The 20,259-nt window shown below is 44.7% G+C and overlaps 1 protein-coding gene across 1 annotated transcript in view; it reads right to left on the reverse strand.

Moving 5' to 3' along the window:
- Positions 1–20,259, reverse strand: part of SEMA3A (semaphorin 3A) — a 190,841-nt gene that overhangs the window by 41,321 nt on the left and 129,261 nt on the right. The window contains exon 6 of the mRNA XM_079975176.1: positions 17,231–17,350. Within this exon, the coding sequence (XP_079831302.1) occupies positions 17,231–17,350 (120 nt within the window). The remainder of the gene's footprint in view (positions 1–17,230; positions 17,351–20,259) is intronic.

Raw genomic sequence — 20,259 nt, forward strand, 5'->3', positions numbered from 1 at the left:
AGCCAGAGCCGCACACGGAAACGCCGTTTACCTTCCCGCTGGTAAGCGGTCCCTATTTATCTACTTGCACCCGGAGGTGCTTTCGAACTGCTAGGTTGGCAGGCGCTGGGACCGAGCAATGGGAGCGCACCCCGCCGCAGGGATTCGAACCGCCGACCTTTCGATCGGCAAGCCCTAGGCGCTGAGGCTTTAACCCACAGCGCCACCTGCGTCCCATGCAACATTAAAACAATCACATAATTGCAAAAATAACCAAAGTACTCATAAACAAAACATAAAACATCAGAAAGTACACAACCAAACTGAGAAATTTTCACATAAAACATAATAAAATTTAAAAATAAAGATACAAAAAATTGTATTAATAAAAGCACACCCCGGCCAGTGAACAAAAAATCTTAAACAACGCTCCAGGCCAAAAGTCTGTTGAACAACCTCAGCTTTTGCAGCTGGAGTCAGTCTGGGCCCTGCCCTCCCAGGCCAGGTGGAAAATGACCTGCAGGGCAGAGACGAGGTCTTCCAGGACTCACAGCCATGATGGTCCATTACCAAACGTCCCAGGGGAATTTACAAATAGACTGCAATGAAAAGGAGTGCAATGTACACTTAAAACTACCAATATGAGAGTAACTAAACATTGCCTGGAAGTGGCAGCAAGGAGGGCTCTGGGGCCCAGCAGTGAGTCCCTTCCTGGCAGGCAGGCACCAGCAGGTGTCCACAGGTACCAGCCCCATATGCCGTGGTGCACTTTGCATGTACCCCTTTGGATTAATAGGCATGTGGCTCCCTATTAATTAGAGGGCTGCAAGTGCCAAGTGCAATACAGTTTTCCTCTGGGTTCCTGGGTGGGTGGAGGTAAGCAGGAGTCCTGGAACCATAGATGGTATCTGAATGCCCAGCAACAAGCCCACTGAAAAGAGAGAGGATGCAACGGAAGAACTGAGGGAACATTCAGCACAATTCTCCCTATCACAAATCATATTTGGATGCATTGCAAAAAAAAGTAAACACACCAGGTATCCCTGAATGATACTGTTAAACTTGTTTTGAGATTGCTACATGATGATCAACATCAAAACGAAGATCATGGCCACTGGTCCTATCACCTCCTGGCAAATAGAAGGGGAAGAAATGGAGGCAGTGAGAGATTTTACTTTCTTGGGCTCCATGATCACTGCAGATGGTGACAGCAGCCACGAAATTAAAAGACGCCTGCTTCTTGGGAGAAAAGCAATGACAAACCTAGACAGCATCTTAAAAAGTAGAGACCTTGCCAACAAAGGTCCGTATAGTAAAAGCTATGGTTTTCCCAGTAGTGATGTATGGAAGTGAAAGCTGTACCATAAAGAAGGCTGATCACCGAAGAATTGATGCTTTTGAATTATGGTGCTGGAGGAGACTCTTGAGAGTCCCATGGACTGCAAGAAGATCAAACCTATCCATTCTGAAGGAAATCAGCCCTGAGTGTTCACTGGAAGGACAAATCCTGAAGCTGAGGCTCCAGTACTTTGGCCACCTCATGAGAAGAGAAGACTCCCTGGAAAAGACCCTGATGTTGGGAAAGATGGAGGGCACAAGGAGAAGGGGACAACAGAGGACAAGATGGTTGGACAATGTTCTTGAAGCTACCAGCATGAGTTTGACCAAACTGCGGGAGGCAGTGGAAGACAGGAGTGCCTGGCGTGCTCTGGTCCACGGGGTCACGAAGAGTCGGACACGACTAAACGACTAAACAACAGCAACAACAACATCATGATGAGCTACCTAAAGGATTCTTGGGATATTGCCTACCTGCGGAGCTGCCTTCCACATTCACAGTTTGTCTTGTGTAAAGCCATCACGTTGTATCTTCTCCATGCCTGCCTTAACTCCTACACCTGAGATTCATTAGTTTATTCATGTTCCACTTACCCTCAGCCCTCACATCCCTTTCTTCATTCACATTTGCATTTTAAACATTTAGTGCTTTCTTCTTTGCAGACTCAGAGCTGCAAATCTGGGGTCACATTGAATATATTTTTGTGCATCTTATAATTAACTTTCACAGCTAGAGTAGACAAACTTGACACAAAATCTATTAAAGGAAGATTAAATCCACGGCGCCAGTTAAGTTTGAAATAAGCAATGGTTGAATGATTGTGGGGTTGTTGTTTTTTTACACTAACCTGTCATGTTAGTGAAATAACACAAAATTCATCAAGAGATAGAAACAACAGTTGGCAGAGCAGAGGACAAAAAAAATATTCTTCATTACCCCTTTTGGTATTCAGTGTTATCACATCAATTATGACAGCCCTGTTTGGTATTCATGTGGCTAGAATGTGTAATTTCAAATTTAATTTAGCAACAGAAAATGTGAAGAATAAACACCGGTATTTTAGCTCAGAGGATCTCATTTATGGGCTTATCACTGATGTGATATTGCTGAGTTTTTTTAAAAAAATATATATGAGCAAATTTGGAGGGGGAAGAAGGGGGAAGTTGTTTGAATCAAAAGGCAAAGATACAGAACAGCCTTGTTTGATCACACAGTCCATCTTCCTGTCACTGTATGAGTGTTTTCTCTCTCTTTTGTATTTTAAAGGTCAGCTCTAGTTCACTAAAATCTGTCAAGTATCTTCCCTAATGCATACATGGAAAAATCAACACTGATATGCATTCTTGTGACTTTAGCAATGCAGTGATTTTGCAGCTTATCACAACCCCAAAGCCAGGTGTTATTTCTGCAAAGGGGAGCGTGTGCCTCTGTGAAAGGGTGTGTGGAAATGTTGCATTATAAATGTGAAGACAGAACTTGTGTAGTCACAAGCCAGTTGTGAAAAAGCCCAGAAAACAAATCTTCTCTGACTGGTTCATATTTAAAGCAGGCATGCTATTTTTACTTAAACCAAGTGTCTGTCATTGGACAGGTGCACACAGTTTAGGAGACAAAGTGCAAATTGCTTCTGCCAGGGTCCTACTCGAGAGTAGGATGATCTCCTGACAACAACATGCACAGAAATGCACTTGCTCACATGCTCCCGCTGGAACTGGAAGCCTTTTGTTCAGTTCCCCCCTTCCGTTTTGCAACATGCCCTGATGTCCTAAGCATTCTAGTGCCACATCAGCCAGGCATGAGGAAGGTGGCCAGGGAAATGCATGATATTGTGACGCAGAAATATAGGTACATCCGAACATGGGCAGATCGGTGCTTAGCTCCGCCCACTGGAGGTAGCCCCACCCATTTAGGACACCACCACCCACCCTGTCCCAAAAAGAAAGAAGAAAGTTGGGAAGGAGTGACTAGAGGATAAACGAGAGAGAGGGAGAGAACACAAGAGAGGAATGAGTAATATGGTAAAAAATAAATAAAAGTCAGCCCCATGTTGTCAGCTGAAGCAAAATATCAGACAATCTAGAAGACTGATAGGAAGCTCCATTGTGGTATGCAATTCTTTGTGTGCCTGAAAATGCATCCGCCTGCAGAATACAGATCAGGGGCTACATTATATAAATGAAAATATCCCCCAAGATTAGTAGTCACGTTGTATCCTTCCACCTCATCTATCTTGCTGCTAAAGTAATTGAAAATACATTTTCTTTACAAAATCAAGACAAGCTGTGCAAGCAAGGAAATAAATCATCATGTACATAATTCTGACAGCACTATTGTTGGCTAACTTGTTGGGCTCTAATGCAGAATGCATACGGATCATTTTCTCCAGGCTACAAGGCTAGGATATGCTGCTGCCGCTGCTCTCCCTCCCTTCCCATGTTTGTAGATCTTATTTTAACCTTTTAAACTCACTTTAGGATACTTTTATTTGCCAGCTTTGCAAGACACTGTATCTGTCTGCTCCCCAATCCTCCTTTTTACGGTTATCTTTAAAACTTTTTATTATTTCCTGCTATGTTTGCCATAAAGTCAATCCCTCCTTTCATCTTTTGATTCCCTGAACTTTGATTTCCTGCATGGAATCCTCCTGGTCATTTTTCAGTCTTCCCACCAGTCAAGGAAATGCTCCCTTCATATTTCTATTGTGGAAGGGGAAGCTGAGGTGAAGCATATATGTTGCAGACAGAAAGTGCCAAGCCCAATCCCTGGCTGGTCCATTTCAAAAGACCGGCTAGCTGATACCGACTTAAGACTCTGGGTAACCACCTCAGCCTTCAAAAGAGTGTGGCCTGGGTGAAGGCAGAAACTCAAAACTGAAACCACGTTCTGTAATTACCCTTAGAGTCCAGTTGTTGAGGCTGCAGCTTGAAGACAAAGGGCTTGTCCATGCTTTTGTTTAATGTGGATGGTAAGCTTCCTTGTATGCCCATTCATTGTCCATATGAGGTTCTCTAGATCACCGCTTACTCAAGCTTTTCCCTCCTTCGATCTGGATTTTCTCATGCCCTCTCCTTTTTGGAGTATCCCAGGTATGAGAAAAGCTAGATTAAGGAAGGGGAAGCGTGGGAAGGCAGTGATGTAGACGAGAACATCGTATGGATAATTAAAGAAGGTACAGGAAGCTTATTGTCCTCATTGCACATCAGTATGGATGAGGCCAAAGATGGGAGCAGGGGCCTCTTAAGTCTCTCTTCCAGGACTGTTCTGCCACAGAAAACCAAGCATTTGACCAAGGGGGGAAATAGTCAAGGTGTTTTCTGCTAGAAGAGCCTGGGTAAAAAGTGAAGAAGCTCCTTTCTTTCCTATGCTGGTCTTCCATTCAGCGGCTGCATTGTGTAAGAAGAGGATTAAAAACAAAACAAAGCCCTAAAAATGGGACAAGTAGCAATTCCCACAGTGGAAAACCATTGTAGATTCTCTCTGATAAAGTAGCCTTGAACCGTAGTTTCAGAAATGCCTTCTCCCTGCAATGCAGGAATCTCAGCTATATCATACATCCAACCTCTGTTTATAAACCTCCAAGGAAGGAGAGTCCACCACATACATACTTTGAGTAAAATGGAAAATGAAGCAAAAGCAAAATGCTTTGGGGAGTTTCATCTGTAACTCTGTTATGGTGATCTGCCTGGAATGGAGTGCTCAAGGAGCAGGACAAAGTTGGTAGTGGAACACTTTCAATAAACTCTTGAAATTGATGCTCCATCACACACACACATCAAGGGATAAAAGCTCTGATAGGACTATTCCAATGAAAATGCAGCTGTTTCGTTTAAAAAGCCCAATGCACACCATAATTTTGTTGCCAGTTTTTCTGTAATGCCATGAAACTGTACAGTATTGTATTACATGATATAGTAATTGTTCTTCTTTATGGAGTAGTTAGCAGGTAGTCCAACAACAAGCAAATAAACTATGGCGCATCTCTGACTTCACCATAACATTTTAAACTGTGCGATAAGTTTTATTTGGCTTTTTATGACTCGGGAAGATGACTTTTATCTCTCTCCTCCGCCACACAAATAAAACCAAAGGTGGGGTGAACATGCATAGATGTGTTTGCTGAACCATTTTGGGGGGCCTGATCATGTCTCTCTCACTAAGGCCTGCCAGAGAGATGAAGCAGAGCCAGAGCATGGTCTCAAGTGATAAAATGGGGGGGGGGGGAGAGAGAGATACAGGTGGAAGTCCACATTTTAATGCTCCTGGGTACAAAGATCCAGGCCATTTGTAAATGAGCACATACAGTGGTACCTCAGGTTAAGTACTTAATTCATTCTGGAGGTCCGTTCTTAACCTGAAACTGTTCTTAACCTGAAGCACCACTTCAGCTAATGGGGCCTCCTGCTGCCGCTGTGCCGCCGGAGCATGATTTCTGTTCTCATCCTGAAGCAAAGTTCTTAACCTGAAGCACTATTTCTGGGTTAGCAGAGTCTGTAACCTGAAGCGTATGTAACCCAAGGTACCACTGTACCTCAGAGAAAAGCTTTTACACAGTCTGAACCTCATATGTGTATTTTTACTTGCAATTCAATAATAATAATGCATGTAAGGTTTTTGTAACACTAAGAAGCACTCCAAAATTGTAGAAGATGAAGATAAAGATGATGATGATGATGATGATGAAGAAGAAGAACCACCCACACACTCCCAATCTGAAGTGGTAGGGCTCAGAATGCTATCATTCCAGTCAGGTTGGTACACAAGAAGTTGTGGAACCGACTGTAAATACCCTTAAAGGGTATAAAAGGTTATTGCAGAGAGAAAATTAACCACAGCTCTAGCACATCCCTTTGCAAATTCTGCATTTTAGGCAGTCTATGCTTATTTTTGTTTTACATAGGAAACCATGAAAAATTGTTTCCAGCATATGAAGTGCGAAGGGGGTGATTCCCATATTACCACCTCATTTTGCTGTATGCATTGCTATTTTCCTAGAAAAAGAGGTGCTGGAACTCACCACAAACGCCTCCCCTGTTGTCTTAGAATGGCAATGGCGCCCACCTGAGTTCCAGTGACTTCCGGCTGCAAAAAACTCCCTGGTTGTGTGTGTAAGCTAGGTCTGTTTCTGAGGTAACCACATCAACACAAAAGCTATTTTCTGATTCGGAGTATAAACTGACATTCCAAAAATGCATTCAAAACTCTGTATAGCACAACTGTCTGAATGGATGCTGATTCAGGTCCGCAAGGATATGTTTTCATTTAGTTTCCATCAATGTGCTGTGATGTCAAAACCCTCATGCATTGGCCAAATTCAGTTTCAAAGCATTCGTCAATGGAAGATTTACACACACACAGATTCTTATGCTTTAAATGCAAGCGAGTTTTAAAGCAATCTCATACCAACTATGAGTTTGATATCATCCATGACATTATTTGATTTTCAGAATGGCGAAGGTTGAGCTCACTGAACTATAAACAGTTTGAAACATGGAGAGCAATCCCATGACACATCTCGGCACAAGCTGTAATTTAAATCACGTTGTATGCTAAGCCGAAAAGGCAGCACAGCTCTCAAAGGACACAAGGAAATTTGCAGTCATATTTCCGCTGCTATCCTGTAACTGCAAATTTGTTGTCTTTCTTTAATGGAAAAGGCAGGCATCTGTAATTGAGAACAGCATTCAGTTCATGTTTATTCAGAAGCAAATCCCATTGACTTCTACTTGAGGGTGTGCTCCTTGTGCTGTGCATTTACATAGGGAAATGCTCACCCCCAAAGCACTGCCGTGGTTCCTATATGCATTGTTATGCATGACTTTCATATGCATATTTCTCATCCAACTTATTGGGCCTGCTGTCTTCTACCTGGCTCAACCCAAAGGGTTTTGCTGATGGATGGCACCTGCCAAGCCCTGAGCAATCAGACCTGATGATCAGCTCCTTGTCTGGTCTTCTGAAGCCCCTTGCAAAGTGTTCTGTAAGACCTGACTACCCAATGACTGTTGAATCTTGTGGCGAACCTTGGTAGGTGCTCTGCAGACTGCATTTGCCCACATGGTCTGGTTTCAAACTGCAGGCAAAAAAATTTCACCTGACACCACAGTGGTGTCAGGTGACTGACACGTGGGTGACCCCGCCCACCTGTCAAACTTGGCTGGAGGTTGGGCTGGAGTCAGTAACAATCTGGCCAGTAGGCGGACTTGCCCATCTCTGCCCTATAGTGTTCTGTTCAGCTTGTTATTCTGCACTTTGCAGTGTACATGTGGATCAACTTAATATCTGTTTACAAAGCTCCCTTAATGAAATAAGTGGCAAGATTTAGAGGAATAATAGATTGCCACAGGGTAGGAAATATTTTTAAGCTGAGCACACTCTGTCCTGAGAAGAACTATTCCACGACGGAGCATCCTTTCTTATAGGTGAGTGATTGGTGAAGGATAGGATAAGCCAATGGTCTATGTCTAAACACAGACATAAGTACAGAAACACACACATACACACACAATTTAATTTGTCTAGATTTCTTGGTAACTGAATTCAAAAATATATTCACTCTTTTTTTTTATGCAAGTCATGGAAAATATTGGAGGTGAAGTGGGGTGAACGTGCACAAAATTTAAAAATAGCCACTCTGGTCCAGTAAAGGATACTTGCAATGAAATCACTTACAATGAAATCCTATTGAAACAGTTTAATTAAAATGGTTGAAGATTTAAATCCCAATCGCAGGTTACTTTAGATCGGCATTTCTTGTAAGGTGGAATCCAAAATGGGTTTGGAGGCTCATCTTTGTAAACAGAGAGTATGGTGAATATCTTGAAGTGTTTACTTGAAGAAATCACCCACCATCAGCTATGGAAGTGTGTTTAAAACATATTTATTCTGGTGTGGTATTTTTAATAATCTGCAAGTATGAATCATAAAACCCCATAGGCGCAAACCACATGAAAGTTTTATTCTGGAAAAGAATGCAAAGTTTGCACCCTGGGAATGTTATCTCCTGTTTCCTGTCTATTGTTGCCAGGTGGTGACCTCCTTTTTGCCACATGAATCATCCTAATGTTTTTGGAGGAACTGAATTTATTGACAAATAAGCTTTGTCAGCTCATTGCTACTCACAAATAGCAGCTTTACATCACACTGGGCAAAATTCAACAGGAAGCTGACCTGTGTAATGAATGGGAAGGATGAAAAAGCACAGTAGGTCTTCGCTGTGTAGCCTTTGCAGTTATATTTGGGTATTTCAAGTGTTTCTGAAAAGTATGGGCATGGCAGGTGCTGGTAATTTTCAAAAAGGAGGCAAGCTCTGGTGTTTCTGGTAATGAAACAGAACTTGTCTTCTTTTTGTTTCCATTTTCTCAATACTTTTTCTCTCTTTCTGTCCACCCATAATTTTCAGACTGAACATATACACTCAAATATCATTTTAAAGGTTGACTAATGGGATGCCACTTAAATAACTTTACACAACCCCGTACCAATTCCAGTAAAATAAATGCTCGACGTAATATTGAAGTATACCTACACATTTTAAAAGGTAAAACCAACCCATCATAGGAGCAAGCTTCTTGGCTGCTACTACAGAATTAATTACCTGTCAAATTATTTTAGTATTTGTATTAAAACACAGATACAAATTTGAGCAATCGGGGACTATGCTGTTTTTAATTAAAATTACCTGATTGTGCCCATAGGCTTCAGACTGTGGTTGCAATTTTATGCGCACTTGAAAGTTCTGCTATCAGACAGACTTACTTCTGAGTGAGCAGGAAAGGGATTAGGCAATTAAACTAATTTCAAAATCCTTAAATTTGGATTGAATGTGTGCATTTCCTTTCTGCCTCTCTTGTATTTCCCTTTGGGACAATTTTTACTGCTCGTTTAGGAGACATACCCCATTGCAGAGCCTCACACTCATTCATGTTTCTGCTGCTCCACGAGTCAATTAGCATTAACCAGCTTCATGCAGATGAACATATCTAATCCATCTCTTCCCCACTCCACCCCACCTTTATGGCTCATGCGCTCCCGCCACATCACACTTAACCTTTGCCATGGTGTCTCCAAAGAAGAATTTGTTTCACTCCATTCATTTCCTACCCTGTTTGGCAAACCACACACCGGTGTCACCCTGGGCCTTTGTATGGAACACACTAATCTGATTGTTCTTCCACTCTACAAACTCTGGGTCAACAATCAGGCTCTTGCCAGAAACTAATTAATTTGCAAACAGTCCCTGTTTTCACAGAGGGGGAGCTATTGAGAGCGATGTCAGCAGAGGCGATCGCGCCACGGTGACATGCATTGTTTTCTGTGCCATTCTCCTCACTCACTTCAACCACACACATGAACTCCAATTATGCAGTCAACAGTAAATCTCTTAATGCCCACCAGACTCTGACAATGGTGGCCAGAAAAGAGGAAATTCATATTGACGAGGTCAATGCTAATTAAACTAATTGTCACAGAAGAAGGAGGGGAGGGGGAGGGAGTCAAGTCAGACATTCAAGATCCAGTGATGTCGTCGCCCATGATGCTTCTTCTCCAACTGAAGTCAACATGGTTAAGATTCACTTCTCTGTTTATGTCTGGAGACTACTTCCCTGTTTTCAGGAATAAACCGCAACTTAGCACAAGCGTCTGACTCAAATATACTGGGGAAACCATTTCCCATTGGCAACTTTGGCTCTTTTTGGACTGCCTGGCAGAGCTAGCCAAGAAACTGACACAGCTATCAAACACGCAGGAGCCCAGTGGGTGTAACTTCAGATGACTTAGTCAAGGTAGCAGAGAGCTCTCAAAATGTGCTCAGGGATCAACGGATCCAGAAATGGGAGCATTCCATAGTCATCCATCAAAGGAAGTCACTGAAAAATATTGCTAGAAAGTGCTGTACGACTGAGGATCGAGGCCATGTTTCCCATCTCAAAGGCTGTGAAATTATGAGGGCATTCCCCCCCTCTCTCTCACTGAATACTCACTCAACTTCTATAGTACTCAGCAGCTTAAGGACGATGTCTCTGGAGAACTTGGCATGGTTATTTTCCCACTTAGTTTTTTTTTTTAAAGCCATAGACAGTATGGTATAAACATCAAGAAGCTTTACAAAACTGAATAAAAAGCAAGGACATGATGAAAAAATCCCATAACATTTCTCTCTCTCTCTCTCTCTTTTAAAAAACCTCAGCTCTGCATAAAGGGAATACAACCATTTATTTCCTTGCAGAGCGAAGTGGAGGGAGTTGGACAAAAACATCTATCTGTCTGCCCCTAATATTGAAATTTGCTGAGCTTAAGATTTTTACAGTGAAAGCTGTCGGTCTAAAGATTAAGAACCCTTTTGTCAAAAAAAGTAAAAACTGCAAAAAAAAAAGTTTGGGTGTGTGTGTTAAGGATGAGGGAGGAATATGTTCAATCTGCACTTTGATGCAAACATACCAGTTATGTCTTCCCTGAAGGAATATATGAAGTGAGACACAGTTCTCCTTCAAAACTAATCCAAATGGAGATGCAGTTCTTCAGCCAAAGAATGCATTCAAAAATGTGCACATTAATGAAAAGCACATACAAAAAAAGTGTACGCTAGTAAAAAATAATGTGCAAAATGCATTTTATTATAGGAAAATTGCTTGCAAAAATTGTGTTAAAATTAGCAAGAGTAGAAGTGTACATGAAAATGCATATGGATTTTCGTAGGTTGCTGTTGTTTTTAAAAAACAACCTCATGCATATGCAGATATGGGACATTATTATTATTATTATTATTATTATTATTATTATTATTATTTACCACTGGATAAAACCGAGGAACCAAACTTGAGAGATTCTTCCCTCCCTAGTGTGCATGTGGGTGGGGGGAAGAGAGATCTCTCAGTTCCCTAAGGTAGCCAGAAAGGACTTTAATGGCCCCTTCAGCCTGCAGAAAGAGAGGCCTAACAGACAGCTGACTTCTTGCATGAGCACAGCGCATGCTAGAACTTGCCCTAGAAAGTGCTGTACAATGAACTGGGTTTCCAGGTGATACAGAAGGGGGGGCATATCTTCTTTACCTTCTTCTTCACTACAATATATCCATTTATTTCCAATTGTCAATGTCAAAAGGGACTAAAATCTATAAAATTCATAGAAACCCAACGTGCCAATTTGCTCAATTTCTCTAGGACTCCATGACACCTCCCCTGTCCTCCATAATCCCTCAAGCAAGGTGTCAAGACCCTAATCCTGTCAAATCACTCTGCCAAGCCTTTCCTCCGGGCAATGCCAGGTGGCAGACTATACATATTTGGACCATTGTCTTCTCATCACCGGTACTCAGGAAGTGTTTATCTGCGCATATCTCCAACTCTGCATATTCCTCCTCCCTCCTCCATATGTTAATCCGTGTAACCCAACCTCTTCTTAATGTATTCATGATGTAATCTGTGTAACCCAACCTCTTCTTAATGTATTCATGATGTAACTGGGATGTATTTTGCACTGTATTCTGGGACATGGAGGGAAGTTTCAAAAGTTCATGTCACCCCTTTCTCACTGTTCAATCTCGCCTTGAACCTGTTGCGCAATAAACTTGGATCTTCTGCAGCTTGCTCCTGTCTCCGGCTGAGCTCATTTTCCTCCGCAGGGACCCGCGGACTTAGTCCGACGAGCTGGGTGGCAGAGTAGCCTCGCACCCAGATTTTACCGTAACACAGGGCAGACAAATCGACCTGGAAAGGGTCCCCTGAGTTTGAAAACTATTACTCTAAAGGCATCACGTGGAGTAAGGAGTATAACCCAATAGCCTCCCTTTGGTAAGTCAGAGGAGATACACACATTTGAATTCCATAAAAGCTTCCGGCTTCTAAAGGCTTTGATTTCTAGAGGGGGTTGCAAGAAGCTCTGGGTAGGTAATCTTACCCCCTCTCTGTCCTCAGGCCGTTTCCATTTCCTGATCCTCTCAGATGCATCCTTAGTGCTAACTTGGGAAAAACCAGTTCTCACATTCAGCGCCGAGAGACTGGTGAGCGCAATTCAAAAGGAGAGAGGGGAATGCCACAGTTTCGGCACTGAGCCATGGGGACAGTGGACAATGCTTGCGCTCTCTCGCTGCATAAATCCTCCTGACTCAGCTGTCAGTGTGTTGATCTACAGCACAAAAGCAGCTTTTACTTGCATGACTAAGCTAGGGCAGTTTCTCCTTGGGATCAATCAGCTGGGGAGAGTTAAGATAGTATTCCGGAAGATTCTTTGGTTATAGGTCCACAGAAAGCCAAAAGAAAAATAATAATAAAAATCTCCCTTTTCACCCGTTGACATTCTCTGAAGTCCGGGTATCTTGACTAAAATTAGAGTGAAAGTAAAACCAAGGAATAACTGTTCCCGAAGTATTTCTCACAAATGGCACACACACACCGCTCTCATGATGCTAGCATAGAGCAGCGCCATATGTTTGGCAGAGGTTCATAGTTGTTATTTATATTGCGTTAGCGCCTACAGGGCTCCCAATCAGTGAGTCATTACGTCTGGCACAGGGTGCCCGCTGAATTAAAAGGCATTCCTGCCCCCCCCCTTCCCTCATTGTTGCTTCTGCCTTAGTTTACAGTACAAGTCCAAAGCCATTGTGGAATTTCCTTGTGACAGTGGGCAGCAATTGGTTCTCAGAGGCAGAGCTTTTGTGATTCCGACTTCTGCAGCTGGAGCGTTAAGGAACCCAAAGGTGTGGCAGGAGCACTTGCCTAGAGATGTGGCTTGAAGCAAATCAAACCCACATGGCTGAAATGCCACCTCCAAAACATACTGAAAGATTTTAGAAAAAGGGATGCAGAGCTCATAGGTGTCAGCAGCACTTAGGGAGATACTGTCTGCCTTCCTGAGAGTCTGGGAGGAAAACTGAGCTAAGCAGGCACCCAGGCAGCACAAAGGAAAAGTGTGAATTGAGAAAAGATGCAAGTGGGAACCCAAGAAGACACCAGTCTGGGGCTTGGTGCGGGGCTGCATATGGCTATTGAAAATAAAAAGGCCTTTCCTCTCTGACAGCATGGTCCGGATCAGTGCAAGGAGGAGCAGGAGGAAGAGCAGGTGAAGTTTGCACAGTGGGACGGAGCTGAAGGAACAGCCGTGTAGGAAGGGGGGACGGAGGGTGCGGGCTGCCCCAGGTGCCACTCTGGGAGGGGTGACAAGATGGCCCCTGCCTCCCCCCAGCTGTACAGCGACCAAGGGTGCCTGCAGTCCGTATGGGCGCTGCTCGTGTGGCATCCGTACTGGCTGCCGCTTGCAAGGCAACCATACGGCTATCACGCAAACGTATGGTCGCCGCACATGTACAGTGGTGCCTCACAAGATGAAAATAATCCGTTCCGCGAGTCTCTTCGTCTTGCGGTTTTTTCATCTTGCGAAGCAACCCTATTAGCGGCTTAGCAGATTAGCGCTATTAGCGGCTTAGCGGCTATTAGCGGCAAAGCGGCAAAGCGGCTAAGCGGCTATTAGCGGCTTAGCAGCTTAGAAAAAGGGGGGGGGGAGCGAAAAAAATCGCAAGACTCGCAAGACGTTTTCGTCTTGCGAAGCAAGCCCATAGGGAAATTTGTCTTGCGAAGTGCCTCGAAAAACGGAAAACCCTTTCGTCTAGCGGGTTTTTTGTCTTGCGAGGCATTCGTCTTGCGGGGCACCACTGTACAGTCCATACAGGATGACGCTTGTGCAGCAGTCTGTACGGTCGCCGTGCAAGCGGCAGCCCGTATGGCCATCCCGTGCGAGTGGCAGCCCGTACGGACTGTGCTTGTGCGGCATTCCATACAGAGTGCGCACGCATGGGATGCCGCACAAGCGCAGTCCATATGGGCTGGGCCGCCCCGGGTGCTGGAGAGGGTTCCTCCTCCACTGAGCAAGGGCATCACTGTGGAAGGCGAGGGACAAGGCGGTGACAAAATCTGAACTTTCTGGGCTCCACTGGTGTGCACAGTCCCAATTCCACTGCTGCCTTTTGCCTCTTCACATAGAATCATAGAATCATAGAATCATAGAGTTGGAAGAGAGCACAGGGGCCATCGAGTCCAACCCCCTGCCAAGCAGGAAACACCATCAGAGCACTCCTGACATATGGTTGTCAAGCCTCTGCTTAAAGACCTCCAAAGAAGGAGACTCCACCACACTCCTTGGCAGCAAATTCCACTGTCAAACAGCTCTTACTGTCAGGAAGTTCTTCCTAATGTTTAGGTGGAATCTTCTTTCTTGTAGTTTGGAACCATTGCTCCATGTCCGCTTCTCTGGAGCAGCAGAAAACAACCTTTCTCCCTCCTCTATGTGACATCCTTTTATATATTTGAACATGGCTATCATATCACCCCTTAACCTCCTCTTCTCCAGGCTAAACATGCCCAGCTCCCTTAGCCGTTCCTCATAAGGCATCGTTTCCAGGCCTTTGACCATTTTGGTTGCCCTCCTCTGGACACGTTCCAGTTTGTCAGTGTCCTTCTTGAACTGTGGTGCCCAGAACTGGACACAGTACTCCAGGTGAGGTCTGACCAGAGCAGAATACAGTGGCACTATCACTTCCCTTGATCTAGATCCCCCTCCCAATAGTGACGCCTCTGCAAAGAGGCTCTTATGGCAGCTCTGCCCCAAGAGTTGAGCCACAGCCACAGAAGAGGCTCTCAAAGGCCAGGCATTCAAGGCCACACTAGGGTCACCAGGATGCTGTAAGGCCACTGGAACACAGTGGTGGTGGGGAACAGCAGGCTGGCCCCCCTCCCAAAAAATGCTGCCCTCCAGTCTCTATCTGGGAATCACCTCATACCACAGCCCTCTCTGGCTAGCTCTATGCCCCCTCCCCAAATTATTCCATCAGGTTCAACTCATTGTCTGCTGCATTTGACCCACTAGAGGAGGCTGCATTAGGCAGATCACATACCATACTTTTCCATGTATAAGATGCCCCCTATTTGGGGGGGCTCAAATTAAGAAAATGGGGGGAGATGGCACAGAGTTGTTGAGCTTTTTGGGGGGAGAATTAACCAGAGTTGTTGAGGGTTTTTTTTGGGGGGGGGTACCCACAGTTGTTGAGCGATTTTTTTGTGGGGGGATGCTGAACCGAATATCACTCACCCAACTGGCCAATGCTAACAATCGCAAGCGACGCAAGCCAAATTCCCAGAACATCAGCCAATCCAAAGCAGCCATTTACGCATCCACAAATAGCCCACCTGATTGACAAAGCAGCAGCCAATCCAAAGCAGCAGTGGCGTAACGTGGGGGGTGCAGGGGGGGGCCAGCCGCACCGGGCGCAACATTTGGGGGGGGGGGGCGCGCTTGCACTTGCAGTTCTCTGCCCCTATCTGGCTCACTCACTCTCTCTCACTGCAGTGCTGGCTGTGCGAATCCGATCCGAGCTGCCGGGTCGCCGCCCACTGTGGAGGGGGAGGGTGCCAGGCGTGCATTGCGGTGTGCAGCGGAGCGGAGAGGGAGCGACTATCTGGGGGAGGGACAGTGCAGCGGCCGCCCAGCGCAGCGCTGAGGGCGGGAGAGAACCACATCCGGCCAGCCCAGGCAGCAGCAAGAAGAAGCTGGCAGCGGCGGCGGGTTAGGGGTTAGGGGCGCAAATTACTTGCCTTGCCCCGGGTTAGGGGGCGCAAATTACTTGCCTTGCCCTGGATTAGGGGGCGCAAATTACTTGCCTTGCCCCAGGTGCTGACAACCCACGCTACGCCACTGCAAAGCAGCCCTTGCGGAAGACACCATTCACCCACCCAATAGCTAGATCCTGCTCACAGATGCAACCAATTGTCAGTCCACCCCCCCCCCCCGTATAAGACTACCCTCCCATTTTTTACTTTGTTCTGGAGTACAAAACCCTTGTCTAATACACAGAAAAGTACGGTAAGTTTCAACTATCATCTCAGCCGACGCTCAACCTTAATCCACAGGTAACTGCACTGCACTCAGCTAATCCTGCTAAACGAGCTATTCTAAGGCTGGAAATGGATGCATCCTTGAATGTTAGCAGATCCCATTGGACTGGCTCAGGAAAAAAAATGATCTACTTTTTTCTGTTTGGTGTGTCTATGTAAACAATCAACATAATTTCTGAGATCATCCAATGAGAGCTTTAGAGTTGAAACAGATTATACTGAAACAGGAAAGGTCTTTTCAAAATCAGAGAATGGGGACTTGATATCAACTGCTTGCTCAATAATGCAATTCTCACTGGCAGTCCTTTTCTGTGTCTGTGGTGAAACTTCCCCCAGGGAAATTTGCTTGCCTTGCAGAAGCAGAGCTACCTTAGGCCTTCCAGCATGGTTTAAAGGCAGGATAGTTAACTGGTGGCCTATGAACCAGAACTAACCCCTAAATAGATTTTTATCTGATTCCTGGAGACTCACAAATTTTAATCAAGATATGGGAAAAGAAGTTACCCATGGCTTTGCTGATGAAGAACAGAACAAAAATGTCTCCCAGCTTTAAGCAGCTGAGACATTCTACAATTGAATGTTTTATCTCTCGTTTTGATATCTGTATGAAACATGTACATCTAAATATTGGCATGTGATCATATGCCTGAGCCCATGTGCTTCACAGCTGGGAAGACCTTAGTGCTAAATGTGCCAATTTTATTATGCAGTCTGACTCCACAGTGCATGGGGATGTCGGGGCAGGGAATTGGTTTGCAGAGGAAAACATACTTTTGGCTCTCAGTTCACAGAATATAGCAGCTCTCAATAATGCAGAAGCTGCCCATCTCCACATTAAGGCAAAATCCACACTCTGCAAATAACAATGGAATTAAAATCAAAGCACACATAAAATCAAGCCCAATTAGTTTCATTCATTTGTGGCAATACCAATGTGGTGCTGAGCGACTGTGAATGAGTGTTGCACATTAAAGTTAATTAGCCATCGTTTAAAACTATGGAAAGTGGATAAACGATATTCCTGACTTACCATTAAGCCACCGGGAGTCGTGCTGCTCTGTCCTGATTGGGTGATGGTGCCCCAGCGTACGGAAAATGGCAAAATCTCTGCCCATGAAATCTGCCGCCGTTCCAGAATAAAGCTCACCATCTGTAACATTGCATGAAATTGCACGGAATATCAGCCACTCAGTGAACCTTTTGGAATTTATTACAAAGAAGCAAACAGAATGCCAATGCACGACACGCATGACGGTTGAAAGCTATTTGCATGGGCAAAGGTCTGGACATATACATTTCAGGACCTTCCGTGTTTACCTCTTTCATTCCAGCTTTTTGCAGAGAAACTTGAGGAGGGAGTGTTGCCAATATATGCCTTGCTTATGATGCCTGGTTATTTAGAGGAGGAGACAAGCATCTAGGTGGGCAACATTATTTTCTGGTGAATCTCAGAGGTGTCCAAGTGATAAGCGCTGCCTGCCTTGAAGCTCAGAGACAGGAAATGTGTCAGCCTCAACAAAAGACTTAGCTCCTCACTTCCTGTCGAACCTCAATCCATCTCCCATCTCAAATCAGAGCACACACTCCTTTGGACTTTCCTCACTGAGAGTTTCTTTTGACATCGTACTTTTCTCTTCTTTGCCCCCCTCCTAAGCTGTGATTCCTGCATTGAGGGGTTGGGTTAGATGACACTTTGGCTCCCCCCCCCCAACTCTACAGTTCTATGATTCTAGTTTGTTTCATTTCTTTTACAATCAAAAAAGCCCCTCCTTTTTACCACAGTTCCTTCCTTCCTTTATCCATCTTTTATAACATGCCCGTGTGCCACACTTTACAATTTGGAAAAATTTTTCCATGTTGCAAAAAAGACACGCCGAGGACAGATGCCTCTAAACATCAACCACTTTAGGATGTGTGGTTCAGAGCTCCCAAGCGCACAATTTACGCTCCACTCACTGAAATGGGCAACTCTGTGCACAGACGGCATTGGCTTTGCGCCTGTGCCATCGCAGGATTAGGCTACAGTGATGATGGAAAATGTCTATGGACTGTGACAGAAGCAGCTAGCTGTTGCAAATTCTGTTGAATAGGCCAAGGGACCAAGGTCAATGGGTGGTCTACAAGAGAGGGAGTGGAAAGAAAGTCAACAAGGCAGGAGCCAAAGCAAGGCACCACATTGCTCTAGCAAAACACAGAAGATCAGCCTGATACTTTCCCAGAACCAAGATTGAGGAACTGAAGCAGATTGTTGGAATGTAGTTGCATACCACAGATGCATACCTAGGCTCCCTTGTGCAAGGAGCTGTATTGGTGCCACACACACACCCTGGCAAGAAGATGTCTCCAAAGCCAGAAGAGACCATGAGCCAGGAACTCAAAAAGTTGGCTTTTTATCACCTCTCCCACTTGGCCAATGACTTCTGTGGCCAACGGTGTTGGGTCTGTTCTGCTCTTCCTTTGTCAGTCTGCCTGCCTCCCTGCCTCCTTCATTCCCTCCAGTCGCTACTTTTACACCTAGCCACTCTGAGCCAGAGTGGAGATTTTGGGGATCCCTGAGCCTGCTCCTTTGGTGGGGCCATTCTGGCCAACCCCTAGGTATGCCTCTGGCTGCCAGCAGTCACTTGGCTTGGGGACTCAAGGGTTCTGGCTACAGATTTCTGCCCAGATGCTTCTGGGTGCCTGAAGACCCCTTCAGATCCCCTGGAAGCACAGCAAGTGGGTCTTGGCAACTGGTCTGCCAGAGATTCAGGCCAACCCTGTTGGCCCACAGCTGAACCTGTTTCTTTAGTCTACAGGGAACTGCAGTTGACACTGGGATGACCGTGCTTGCTTTGATTCTGCTTTAGGAAGGCTCACAGAGCGCTGAATAAGGATCTTTGCCTTTCAAAGCAAAAATCATGGAATGAATTGACTGGTTATTAAAGTTCAGGTATTCCATTTGTCACGGCCCCAGCAAATGCCCTCGACAGAATTTAATATGACTTTGTTGGAAACAAGCTTATTAGTTCCAAGGCATGCTCGTATTTTCCATGCCAATTTTAGAATACATTTCCATGGCGGGGCAGCCATGTCTGATCATGCCTGCTGGGAAAGTTGAGCCGCCTTCCCTTGAAAGGCTGCAAGCAGGGCTGTGCATCATAAGAGTCGGAATGGGAGAAAACATGATAGTGGAAATAGGTGGAATGAGAAGGAGATTAAAAGCAACAAGGCTCTTCTCCCCAGCAGGAGGTATAATCAAAATCGAGTGAAAGAGAACAGCACATTAATTACCTATTTATCATCTTTCTGTCTCATCTGCCACTTGCTATTTTTAAAAGGAGAGACAATCACTTAATTATAGCTCTTATTATGTACTGTGCTTGAGAAAATGCCTTTGATGCCTCTGTTAGCCTTTACTTAACTTTACCCCCATTTGCTTGTCAGCTCTCTCCAGAGACTTGGGAGGAATCAATATAAATCAAGGGAAAGACAAGAAGGCTGCTTTCATTTCATCGTTGTCAAAGAGGGGAAGAGGTCACCCAGAGCAAGAGATTTCAGAAGCCAAAGTGTGTGTGTGTATATATATTCATTCATGTGCATTTGTATATGCATGTAGTACTTGTGTGTGTGTTTAAAACCAGACGTTTGCAGTATTTTTTATACGTTATGGGGCTTGTGTGTGAAAGGTTTGTGCTCTGTGCAAAGATAGACACTGAGGTCCCCATCCTTCCCACACGATTTAGTGGAGGGGGCACTGCAGCCCCCTCCACAAAATCCCAATGCTTCATTTTCCCCATAGCAAAAAATCATTTCTATGGGAGATAATCCAAAGGTGTACTCTGGGATACTGGTCCAGTTTTCATGGATCTTGGATTTTGTTTCTTGGCCATGTTAGAGAGCGACAGAAAGGATGCACAATATGAGTGGTAAGGGAGAGAGAGAGATAGTTCCTTCAAGCACCTTTCCTGAACACCTGCTGGGATTCAGGTCTCTCCTGGCTGAAAGGTCATGTAATGTTCTTCTTGTCTCACTCTGCATATATCTTGGGTATTGATTAAGAGCCAAAAACTTTTTTTTTTA

The sequence above is a fragment of the Podarcis cretensis genome, assembly GCF_951804945.1.
Source record: "Podarcis cretensis genome assembly, chromosome: 5".
NCBI lineage: Eukaryota > Metazoa > Chordata > Lepidosauria > Squamata > Lacertidae > Podarcis > Podarcis cretensis.